General features: G+C 44.6%; 1 protein-coding gene across 10 annotated transcripts in view; it reads right to left on the bottom strand.

The window, feature by feature from the left end:
- The window catches only part of znf532 (zinc finger protein 532), a 235,567-nt gene that overhangs the window by 20,247 nt on the left and 202,253 nt on the right, over positions 1-13,067 (bottom strand). For all 10 annotated transcript variants that reach the window (XM_078220043.1, XM_078220022.1, XM_078220032.1 and 7 more), the window contains one exon: positions 12,208-12,320. In XM_078220043.1, coding sequence (XP_078076169.1) covers positions 12,208-12,320 — 113 coding nt within the window. The remainder of the gene's footprint in view (positions 1-12,207; positions 12,321-13,067) is intronic.

The following is a 13,067-nucleotide window of genomic DNA, read 5'->3' as shown; positions in this document are numbered from 1 at the left end:
GCTCTGGAATCACATGTAGGCCAGGACAGATGAGGACAGCAGATTTCCTTCCCTAAAAGACATTAGTGAACCAGATGAGTTTTTCCAACAATGGTTTCATGGTCATCAGTAGATTCTTGATTCCAGATATTTTTTACCAAATTCACATTTCACCATCTGCTGTGGTGGGATTCAAACCCGGGTCCTGAGGACATTAGCTGAATCTCTGGATTAATAGTCCAGTGACAATACCACTAGGCCATCACCTCCCCAAATTGCATTTTGGGGATGCCTCAACAGCACACCCTCTGGAGAAGTATAGAATCACTGACAGAAACTTCTGGTTTTCCGTGTAATTCTGCCCACGTGCAGACTCCAGGGGCCAGATTTTAAAGGCAGGATTGGGGAACTGAAAGTTGGATGAATTCTGGGTCCCGACCCTAAAGTTAATGTTCACTTATTTATTAGTTACAAGTAAGGCTTACATTAAAACTGCAATGAAGTTACTGTGAAATTCCCCTAGTCGCCACATCCTGGCGCCTGTTCAGGCCAATTCACCTAACCTGCATGTCTTTCGGACTGTGGGAGGAAATCGAAGCACCCGGAGGAAACTCACACAGACATGGGGAGAACATGCAAACTCCAGACAGGCAGTGACCTGAGGGTGGAATCGAACCTGGGTCCCTGTTGCGGTGAGGCAGCCGTGCTAACCATACTGCCACCGTGCCACCCTGAACCTTAACTGCCATGGTTAATGCCATTTTTAATTATAAATGGGCTAATTGGGTCTGTGGTGAACTCAAAAGAAGCAGGAATGGCCTACCTAGCAGTAATGGCAAAGGAAAGCAGCAGTTACGTTGGATACTGGCACAGCCTTGTTAAGTACAACAGGCAGGTCATCAGAAGGCTAGAGCATAGAGGAAAGGAGCTATGTAAACACAGAAAGAGGTATAGTGCTGGACCCTGTGCTAGTTAGCACATCAAAATTCAATCTTCTGTCAAGTCACCTTTCCAATGTCCCCAGAACTACTGCGTTCTCATCAGACAAGCCCCTTAACAAGCTCCTTATGGAGTTTAATGGGATGTTAATTGAAAGCAAGCAGAATTTCTGTTTCTTCCCCTGGCCAGCCCTTAGAAAATTCCAAACTGTCCCAGAGGCATGGGGACCCTGGGACAAACTCTGGGACCACGATTTTCAAGTTGTGCCAGCACTGGGTCCTCACCCCAGGTATTTCATAAATTCAGCCTCAGTATTTGCTGCCAGTTTCAGTGGAATAATGACGATGAACAATGGCAGTTTCACATCATTATCATTGTAATAACCTGACCAATATTCAGGAATGATTTACTCTGGAATTGCACAGCTCATTTGGAGAGCAATGGAACGGAACAACGGAACATTCTCTATGAACGGTATGCTGTCTGTATAGCGCAAGAAACCATACTTTTCACTGTGTGCTAATACATGTGACTATAATAAATCAAATCAAATCAAAGAATTAAATCCATAGAATCCCCTCAGTGCAGAAAGAGACCATTCGGCCCATCGATCCTGCACCTAATCCCACCCAGGCCCTATCCCCGTAACCCCACGTATTTACCCGGCCAGTCTCCCTGAAACTAAGAGGCAATTTGGCATGGCCAATGAACCTAACCCGCACATCTTTGGAGTGTCGGAGAAAACCAAAGCACCCTGAGGAAATCTACGCAGACATGCAGCATCCACACAGACAGACACCACAAGCCAGAATTGAACCCAGGTCCCTGGTGCTGTGAGGCAGCAATGCTAACCACAGTGCCACCACAGTGGCCCCACGCAACTGAAAATCTGGTTACATTTCTGAGCACTGCTTCATCCTCAGAACTCAGTACTGATCCTTCAATATATTGTCCTGTGGAGATGCACAAAGCATGATTAAATGGATTTTTGCTACTTCCTTAGATGACGCCAGAAAGACAAACACAAAGCGTGTTACCTTGAGTCAGTCCTACACAATGCATCGTGACAAAACCAACAACTTGGAAGCAATGTCTACCCTTTCTGTTCTGATTCTTCCTATCCTGCCTGCCTGTTCCTGAATAAGGGTCATCGACCTGAAATGTTAACTCTGTTTCTCTCTCTCCGTGGGTGCCATCTGACCTGCCGAGCATTTCCATCATTTTCTGCTTTTATTCCTATCCTGCCTTTGGGGTCAGAAATGACAAGATGAATGAGAAAAAAAGAAGCAAAGATAAATTTATAGTTAAATGGTGGCAAAATCAAAAGTGTGCTCAGAACTTTAGGTCATTTCCTTGTTTGTTTCGCGGGCTTTTTTCAAGGTTTTAAATTGAGGGAAGTGACGTCAGCTGAAGGGGATTCTGGGACGTTGAGTTCTTAGTATAAAAGTCAGTTACCTGGGGGGTTCGACCTCTTTGTTCGACTGGAACATAAAAAGCAGGCCGCACTATACAGCGGGCAGCGTCGGGAGTGGGCAGTGTAGTGAGTGGGAAGCAGAGTGAGAGCTGTAAGGCTCGCAGGGCTTAGGCGGAAACGGGCGACACAGGACAGATTTAAATTCATTCTGTTACCCTTCAATTTCGAATCCTTGTTCTTTCCCAGTGCACTCTGAGGAAGAGGAAAAAGGGTTCAGTGTTCCATTGGAGCCATTCTTTTTCTTTGTAGCAGTAAGTTATATGGAGAGGATGGAAGTGAAGGCAGTGCAATGTACCTCCTGCAGAATGTTTGAGGTGAGGGACACCGTCAGTGTCCCTGCTGATTACACCTGTGGGAGGTGCACCCATCTGCAGCTCCTCCAAGACCGCGTTAGGGAGCTGGAGCTGGAGTTGGATGAGCTTAGGGTCATCAGGGAGGCAGAGAGGGCCATAGACACAAGCTTCAGGGATATAGTTGCTCCAGGGAATGAAAATAGATGGGTGACAGTGAGAGGGGCTGGGAGGAAGCAGTCGGTGCGGGGATCCCCTGTGGTCATCCCCCTTAGCAACAAGTATTCCACTTTGGATACAGGTGAGGGGGGCAACCTACCAGTGGTAAGCCGCAGTGACCAGATCGCCAGCACTGAGTCCGTCCCTGTGGCTCAGAAGGGAAAGGGGGAGAGCGGTAGAGCTATAGTTATTGGAGACTCGTTTGTTAGAGGGATAGATAGGAGGTTCTGTGGCAACAAGAGAGACTCACGGATGGTATGTTGCCTCCCGGATGCCAGGGTCCGTGACATCTCCGACCGTGTCTTCAGGATTCTAAAGGGGGAGGGGGAACAGTCACAAGTCGTGGTGCACGTCGGCACCAAATACATAGGTAAGAGAGGGGACGGGGACTTAAAACAGGAATTCAGGGAGCTTGGGTGGAAGCTGAGAGCCAGGAAAAAACAGGTTGTCATCTCTGGTATGTTGCTGGTGCCACGGGATAGCAAGTTGAGGAACAGGGAGAGAGTGCAGTTAAACACATGGATGCAGGGATGGTGTAGGAGGGAGGGTTTCAGCTATGTGGAAAATTGGAACACTTTCTGGGGAAGGTGGGACCTGTACCAACAGGACGGGGTGCACTTGAACCAGAAGGGCACCAATATCCTGGGAGGGAAATTTACTACGGCTCTTCGGGGGGATTTAAACTAATTTGTCAGGGGGATGGGAAAAGGAGTTGTAGTCCGGAGGTCAGTGAGTGTAGTGAGGTACTGGGAAGGCTATCATGGTCAAAGGTGGGTACCAGCAGACAAGAAGGTGGGTTGAAGTGTGTATACTTCAATGCAAGGAGCATCCGAAATAAGGTAGGTGAACTTGGGGCGTGGATTGGCACTTGGGACTACGATGTTGTGGCCATTACGGAGACGTGGGTAGAACAAGGACAGGAATGGTTGTTGGAAGTTCCGGGGTATAGATGTTTCAATAAGTGTAGGGTAGCTGGTAAAAGAGGTGGAGGAGTGGCACTGTTAATCAAGGAGAGTGTAACGGCTGCAGAAAGGCATTTCGAAGGGGATCTGCCTACAGAGGTAATATGGGCTGAGGTTAGGAATAGGAAAGAAGCGGTCACGTTGTTAGGAGTTTACTATAGGCCCCCAAATAGTAATAGAGATGTGGAGCAAGAAATTGCTAAGCAGATTATGGATAGGTGTGGAGGTCACAGGGTAGTTGTCATGGGGGACTTTAACCTTCCAAATATTGACTGGAACCTTTATAGGTCGAATAGTTCGGATGGGGCAGTTTTTGTGCAGTGTGTGCAGGAGGGGTTCCTGACACAATATGTGGATAAGCCGACAAGAGGTGGGGCCACATTGGATTTGGTAATGGGAAATGAGCCGGGCCAAGTGTTGGATTTGGTTGTGGGAGAGCACTTTGGAGATAGTGACCACAATTTGGTGTCTTTTGTTATTGCAATGGAGAGGGAGAGGGCCATACGGCAGGGCATAGTTTACAATTGGGGGAGAGGTAATTATGATGCAATCAGGCGGGAATTAGGAAGCATAGGATGGGAACAAAAATTGTCAGACAAAGGCACTAATGATAAGTGGAACTTTTTCAAGGAACAAATACTGGGTGTCCTTGATAGGTATGTCCCTGCCAGGCAGAGAGGAAATGACCGAGTGAGGGAACCATGGTTCACAAAAGTGGTGGAATGTCTTGTCAAGAGGAAGAAGGAAGCGTATGTTAGGTTGAGAAAACAAGGTTCAGTTGGCTCGATGGAGGGTTACAAGTTAGCAAGAAATGAGCTGAAAAAGGGGCTTAGGAGAGCTAGGAGGGGGCATGAGAAGTCCTTGGCGGGTCGGATCAAGGAAAACCCCAAGGCTTTTTACTCTTATGTGAGGAATAAAAGAATGACCAGGGTGAGACTGGGGCCGGTCAAGGACAGTAGTGGGAATTTGTGCATGGAGTCAGAAGAGATAGGAGAGGTGATGAATGAATACTTTTCTTCGGTGTTCACCAAGGAGAGGGGCCATGTTTTTGAGGAAGAGATGGTGTCACAGGCTGATAGGCTGGAGGAAGTAGATGTTCGGAGGGAAGATGTACTAGCAATTTTGAATAAACTGAAAGTTGATAAGTCTCCTGGGCCTGATGAAATATATCCTAGGATTCTTTGGGAGGCAAGGGATGAGATAGCAGAGCCTTTGGCATTGATCTTTGCGTCCTCACTGTCCACGGGGGTGGTGCCAGAGGACTGGAGAGTGGCGAATGTGGTTCCTCTGTTTAAGAAAGGGAATAGAAATGACCCGGGTAATTATAGGCCTAGTCTTACTTCGGTGGTCGGTAAGTTGATGGAAAAGGTCCTTAGGGATAGGATTTACAACCATTTAGAAAGATGCAGCTTAATCCGGGATAGTCAGCACGGATTTGTGAAGGGCAAGTCTTGCCTCACAAATTTGATAGAATTTTTTGAGGAGGTAACTAAGTGTGTAGATGAAGGTAGTGCAGTTGATGTCATACACATGGATTTTAGTAAGGCGTTTGATAAAGTCCCCCACGGTCGGCTTATGAAGAAAGTAAGGATGTGTGGGATAGAGGGAAGTTTGGCCGATTGGATAGGTAACTGGCTATCTAACAGAATTCTGTAATTTGATTTCTGTGTCTGTGCCCTGTTTGAGAACAGAGACCACTCCATCTGACGAAGGAGCATTGCTCCGAAAGCTTATGGTATTTGCTACCAAATAAACCTGTTGGACTTTAACCTGGTGTTGTGAAACTTCTTACTGTATTTAACAGAAGACAGAGGGTGGTGGTGGATGGAAAATTTTCGGACTGGAAACCGGTTACCAGCGGAGTGCCACAGGGATCAGTGCTTGGTCCTCTGCTCTTTGTAATTTTTATAAATGACTTGGAGGAGGGGGCTGAAGGGTGGATCAATAAATTTGCTGATGACACCAAGATTGGTGGAGTAGTGGATGAGGTGGAGAGCTGTTGTAGGCTGCAAAGAGATATAGATAGGATGCAGAGCTGGGCTGAAAAATGGCAAATGGAGTTTAACCCTGACAAATGCGAGGTGATTCATTTTGGTAGGACAAATTTAAATGTGGATTACAGGGTCAAAGGTAGGGTTCTGAAGAATGTGGAGGAACAGAGAAATCTTGGGGTTCATATCCATAGATCTCTGAAGGTTGCCACTCAAGTGGTTAGAGCCGTGAAGAAGGTCTATAGTGTGTTGGCATTCATTAACAGGGGGTTTGAGTTTAAGAGCCGTGGGGTTATGCTGCAACTGTACAGGACCTTGGTGAGACCACATTTGGAATATTGTGTGCAGTTCTGGTCACCTCACTACAAGAAGGATGTGGAGACACTGGAAAGAGTGCAAAGGAGGTTTACCAGGATGCTGCCTGGTTTGGAGGGTAGGTCTTATGAGGAAAGGTTGAGGGAACTTGGGCTTTTCTCTTTGGAGCGGAGGAGGTTGAGAGGAGACTTGATAGAGGTTTATAAGATGATGAGGGGGATAGATAGAGTGAACGTTCAAAGACTATTTCCTCAGGTGAATGGAGCAGTAACTAGGGGGCATAACTATAGGGTTCATGGTGGGAGATATAGGAAGGATGTCCGAGGTAGGTTCTTTACTCAGAGAGTGGTTGGGGTGTGGAATGGACTGCCTGCAGGGATAGTGGAGTCAGAAACTTTAGGAACATTTAAGAAGCTATTGGATAGGCACATGGAGTACTTCGGGATGATAGGGAGGAAATAGCTTGATCTGGGTTTCAGACAAAGCTCGGCACAATATCGTGGGCCGAAGGGCCTGTTCTGTGCTGTACTGTTCTATGTTCTATTTAGGTGATAGTGGGCGGCACGGTGGCACAGTGGTTAGCACTGCTGCCTCGCAGCGTCAGGGACCCGGGTTCGATTCCTGGCTTGGGTCACTGTCTGTGTGGAGTTTCCACATTCTCCCCATGTCTGCGTGGGTTTCCTCCAGGTGCTCTGGTTTCCTCCCACACTCTGGAAGAAGTGTGGTTAGGTGCATTGACCTGAACAGCCGCCGGAGTGTGGTGACTCGGGGAATTTCACAGTAACTTCATTGCAGTGTTAATGTAAGCCTTGTGACAAATAAATAAAACTTTAAATAAATAATCTGTTTACTAGGGGGAGTTCATGTTGTTCAAATTACACACGGATGACTGAAAAGTCTGAATTCAGTCAGTTAAATGGCATTTCTTCATTAATGTAGTGAATAGCATGGTGAATATGGACAGGTCACCTTTCGAAGCCTCCAAAGATCCCTCCAAAAATGGCGTTCAAGCAATATGCCAACTATAAAAGTAAATGAATAGCGTGGGTGTGGGTGGTCTTTGTCATTCGCCACGTGGGTTGAAAAGATAGTGCCCACGCACTTTTATAACGCAGCCCAAAAGCCTGCGACATCCCTTGAGATACTGATAAGTAAATAATCTCTATTTGTGAGGAGGCTGACTACTAACGTGAGTTCATCATGTCGTGGCTGAAATGCAACTTGGCTTAAATGGCAAGTATATTCAAAAACCTGAGTTTGAGGGGCTGCAAAATGGGGTTGCCTCATATGTCACCATATATTTAACGCAGCATGAAAACTGAGAGTCAATGTTCAACAGCTTTGTGACAGAGAGCCTTCCAATAAACATTGAGAATCTGGTGAAGAGTGACACACATTCCTCTGTTGTCAGGTGTAGATGGCTCATGCCCTCACTGACAGTGCCAAATGTCAAAATGCAGACTTCTGATACATAAAACAAACCTAATACAATGGGAAACGTACATGGCTGGAATGTTGTGCAAATTAAACTACCAGTATGCAATGATTTTACTTCCAAATAGAACTGATTTGAAGGACAACTCAATTCATCTTGTCCAATTATGCAGAACCAACCGTTCTTAAGGTTTGCTTTGCACAATGGGCCAATCAGCAGTGTCTAATCAAATCTGAATTATTTAGTAGGATATTAGGGCTGATTTGGAAGGTTGAGGCATTGTACATTGGAGCAGAAAGGACTACAGATAATTTATAGAAGTTTTTTAAATGATGAAATGTCTCGTCAGAGACTATTTCTTCTCGTCAGTGACTAAATGACGAGGAATAATCCATTCCAAATTTTCACTTGGGATGGGCAGTGAGGTGAGGGAAACTCTCTTTAAAGTGAGGATTGTTGGGGAATGCTTTGCCATGGCAAATAGCTGAAGGAGGCACCATGTTTGGCCATAGGTTGTAGTTGAAATAAGGATCATTCACTCGCTTACGGTAATATTTGATAATTACTTTAAATAGATGAAATAGATGAATTGAGGAAGTCGTTATGGAAATGCGTATGAAATCCTGGGTTTCATAAATATACATGTCAAGTCTAAATGTAAAAAGGTAACAGTGAATTTAGACAAATCATTGGTTAGGTTGCAATTATATTATGCCCGATTTCGAATACATCATATTGGGAAGGATGCCAAGATTATGGAGACGTTGCAGAAGATAGTTATTATGAAAAAAAGATAGGTAGATATTATGTGAAACTAGCAAACTAGGATTCTTTCTATTCCAATTGGGAAGGTTATTAAGAAATCTCAGAGGGGTTCAAAATTATCAGGGGCTTTCATAAGATAAATAGCAAAATATTATTTTCTACTAAATAATAAAACATCAAAGGAAGAAGTTATTTTACATAGTTACAGCTGTACCATAAACAGTGATATCATAGCTTTTAAATGAAAATGAGTAAATATTGAAAACTAAAAACTTAAGAAAGAAGTTTAAAGTTTATTTATTAGTGTCACAAGTAGGCTTACATTAACACTGCAATGAAGTTACTGTGAAAATCCCCATGTCACCACACTACGGCACCTGTTCGGGTCAATGATTTCTTTCCTGTTTTCCTCATTTCATTCCTATAACCTTTTGCTATCTCCTCTATCGCCTCTTTGTCTTTTGCTCTCTGATTTCATATTACTCTATAACTGCCCTTTTATAAACTGAAACAAATGGGCCGGAATTCTCCGACCTCGACCGTGGCTGAGATTCTCTGGTCCTGCTGCAGTTAATAGAGTTTTGGTTGAAGCGCCAAATTCTCCGTTCTCGCTGGCAGCGGTGGCGGGGCGAACGTGATCAGAGAATCCTGGCCATGGACACTTGTTACAGGTGTATAGCATGCACTGGACTACTTTCTCATTCTTAACTTTTGCACTTGCTGGCTGATCAGTGATAAACTGTACTGTGTATATATATGTAGTTGGCACAGTTAGGAATTGTTTTGGCAAATGCCCTTTAGTAACTAAAAATGATGGTAGTCATTTAAAAATGGATGGTGCAATAGTATGTAAATAATTTATCAAGATCCATGGCAGTTAGCTACTAAAAACTCGAAAGAACAGAGTATTTATTATTTATGGCTAATTGAACTCAATTACTTCATTTCTCTCTGATCAATAAATCAAATCACAAAGACACAAAAAAAACAAACGGACGCAGCACAAAATGTAGGTGCACAATGACATTTGGATCAGTAGGAGAATTTTCCAGTGAATTATTCCAGTGAATGTTCCAGCTAGATTTTGGACCCCATCCCAAAATTTATGGACAAGATTCTCCGGCCTCCCAGCCACGTGTTTCCCACCAGCGGCAGGTGGCGCATTTTTTGCTAGCGGCAGGATTCTTTGGTCCTGCCACTGTCAATGGGAATTCCCATTGACGTCACCCCACGCTGACGGGAAACCCACGGGCAGGGGTACACTGCCGGCAGGACCGGAGAATCCCACCGGCGTGAATGAGAATTCCGGCCTTTGTTTCTTGTCCACAGGAAAAGGCTGTTCACACAATCAAATGGTGTGTCCTATGAACAGAAACCTGCAACCATTGTACTTGCTATGAGTGCGATAGTGTGACACAGGACAACTATCTTTTCATGATGAAGGGAAGGCACAAGTTTTTCTGTCTAATCCAAAACACAGTGATGTGCCGTTACGATCAGGCTACGAGTAATCAAATTGATTTATTTAGTACAACTCCACTGAAACAATATGAGAGGCACAATATTTCAAATTAAAATAAAATGCATCCTGTCCATGAAGGACGAAATACTCTTTTCTGGGACAGATCACCGAGATGAGGCTTTTGGATGCCCTTAATGGTTCACTGATTTATGTGAGCAACCTGATTCTCATGTTGGCCCAAGTGCAAGGGTCAGTTCCAGAAACTGAACTAAATATATCTGTACTATATGTGCTAAGCCAAGAGGCTTTTGAATAAAAAGCTGTCAATCAAGTTCAAGCCCACAGTGGTAGACGTTCATATTGCATATTAAACCTTCATATTATGCAGGATTTCTCAATGCTTCCAGCCTGAACCTGACTCACTTCTTCATCTCATCTAGTGTTTGCTGAGCTCCAACATTTGATCCTTCCCACTATTAGAAACAGCTGATTTCCTAAGACTTATGAGAATTTTAAAAATATTCTGTAGACTGCAGAGGATTGACAGGTAGCACCTGCTCACTCCTTCTTCCATCACATTTCCACACGACTGCAAGTCCCAGCTGAAAGGGGAACAGAATGTCCATCTACTGTATTTCAGTTGACCAAGCTGATAGGAGTTGCCTGTCTTGCTTTTCTAAACTGTGACAAACCTATCTGCGGGTCAGGATTTTTCACGGGTGAGCGCTTTCACTTTATTTATCCATGGTTTTCAATTGGGAGGAAGAGAATAGCTCAACTTTGAACATCTGACAGATCCAGACACCTAAAGATTGAAGTGTCATCCTATACAGACCTTATCCCAAAGCCTGTCAATCTCAACTCTTCCAGACTCTCTCCTACCATTTCCTTTTATTCATCACCACTTACATTCCTTTAACCTAGCTTCTTCTGGATCCACATCTGGAGACCCAACCTCTGCAAGTCACTACAATCGCACTCTTGAACCCTGCTGTGCTTAACCTTTGACCTTTCTTTCACCACAGATTTTGATTTGCTTTTCAACTCCAGCAAACCCTCCATTTTTCAACAACATTAATTTCCCCTGTTACATAGGTGTCCAGATCACCAACAACCTGTCCTGATACCCCCATGCCGACACTATAGTTAAGAAAGCCCACCAACACCTCTGCTTTCTCAGAAGACTAAGGAAATTTGGCATGTCAGCTACGACTCTCACCAACTTTTACAGATGCACCATAGAAAGCATTCTTTCTGGTTGTATCACAGTTTGGTATGGTTCCTGCTCTGCGAAAGACTGCAAGAAACTACAAAAGGTCGTGAATGTAGCCCAATCCACCACACAAACCAGCCTCCCATCCATTGAGTCTGTCTATTCTTCCCGCTAATCATCAAAGCAGCCAACATAATTAAGGACCCCATGCACCCCGGACATTCTCTCTTCCACCTTCTCCCGTCGGGAAAAGGATACAAAAGTATGAGGTCACGTACCAACCGACTCAACAGCTTCTTCCCTGCTGCTGTCAGACTTTTGAATGGACCTATCTTGCATTAAGTTGATCTTTCTCTACACCCTAGCTATGACAATAACACTACATTCTGCACTCTCTCGTTTCCTTCTCTATGAGTGGTATGCTTTGTCTGTATAGCACGTAAGAAACAATACTTTTCACTGTATGCTAATGCATGTGACAATAATAAATCAAATCAAATCAGATACAGCCCCAACCTTTGCTCCCTCCAGTTTCTGGAGAGTAAACTGGAAAATGCCTCACACCAACATCCATCCCCAGGTCTCCAGGAGGGCTTTACTCTCCTCTACAATGCAGTTCGTAGAATCATCATAAAAACAATAGAATCCCTACAGTGCAGAAGGAGGCCATTCGGCCCATCTAGTTTGCATCAACAACAATCCCACCCTTGGCCCTATCCCCACAACCCCACACATTTATCCCGTTAATCACGCTAAGCTAAGCATCCCGGGACACTAAGGGACAATTAAGCATGGCCAATCAACCTAACCCGCACACCTTTGGACTGTGGAAGGAAACTAGAGCACCCGGAGGAAACCCACGCAGACACGGGGAGAATGTGCAAACACCACACAGATAGTGACCCAAGCCGGGAATCGAACCCAGGTCCCTGGAGTTGTGAGGCAGCAGTGCTAACTCCTGTGGCGCCCAAAAGGCTAATTACTCCAGGATCACTAAGTAGGGTAAAGCTAATCCAAGCTCTTTTTCTCTTCTATGAGTATTCTGCTTAAGCTGTTCACGTCTGCTCCCTCTGCCCTCAACTGACAAAATATGAGTAATTTATGGATTTCTTCAGCTCTAAGAAAGGGACCATCCGTTCAGCACACTTCACAACTGTACTTACCAACACGTGTACACTTTCCTGATTCCTTTATGCTTGATGCGATTGTGCCGGCAGAGACTGTGCGAAGAGCTGAAGGATTTCTCACACTGGCGACATGGGTGCTTCTTCATTTGCTGTTATCAAAAGGAAACATCACACCATCGTAAGCATTGTTATCGATTTTCCTCATAAACCAAATAAGAGCCAAGCACCAGTATTTTCAAAGGTAGAAACAAACATTCAACAGTATAAGTATCAACATATAACCTTACCAATAGTCATAACTGGGGAGACAGTGGCAAGAAGTCAGAGGCTTAGGCTAATGCTCAGCTGACAAGGGTTCAAATTCCCCCATGGTAGGTGGCGGAATTTAAATTCAATGAAATGCAAAGCTGGTCTCAGTAACTGTGACCATGGTAACTACCATTGATTGCTGTAAAAACCCATCTGGTTCACTAATAACCCCAAGGGAAGAAATCTGCCGTCCTTACCTGGTCTGGCGTCCATGTATCTCCAGACCCACAGCAATTTGGCTGACTCTACTGTCCTCTGAAATATTCCCAATATTTTAACCCTCCCAAAACATTGTTTCTTCTTCTCCCTTAGCTGCACAAAATTTCCTAACTGAGGGAGTCAAGGAACAATCTATTCCAAGACCTTGGCTAATGCCACTTACAGATCTATTGAATAGTTTCTCTGAGCAAAGCCATTATCAGACAACCTGTTACATGTTCTATTACCCAGCATCTCAGATGCCAGTCTCCAGCCAATTTAATTCACTCCACATGATACCAAGAAACGGTTGGAGGCACTGGATACTGCAAAGGCAATGGGCCCTGATAACATTTCGGCAATAGTGCTGAAGGCTTGTGCTCCAGAAC

The sequence above is a fragment of the Mustelus asterias genome, chromosome 1 (genome assembly GCF_964213995.1).
Source record: "Mustelus asterias chromosome 1, sMusAst1.hap1.1, whole genome shotgun sequence".
Classification (NCBI taxonomy): Eukaryota; Metazoa; Chordata; class Chondrichthyes; order Carcharhiniformes; family Triakidae; genus Mustelus; species Mustelus asterias.
Note: the sequence above shows the minus strand (reverse complement) of the source record. Positions and strands in the feature narration are given on the sequence as shown.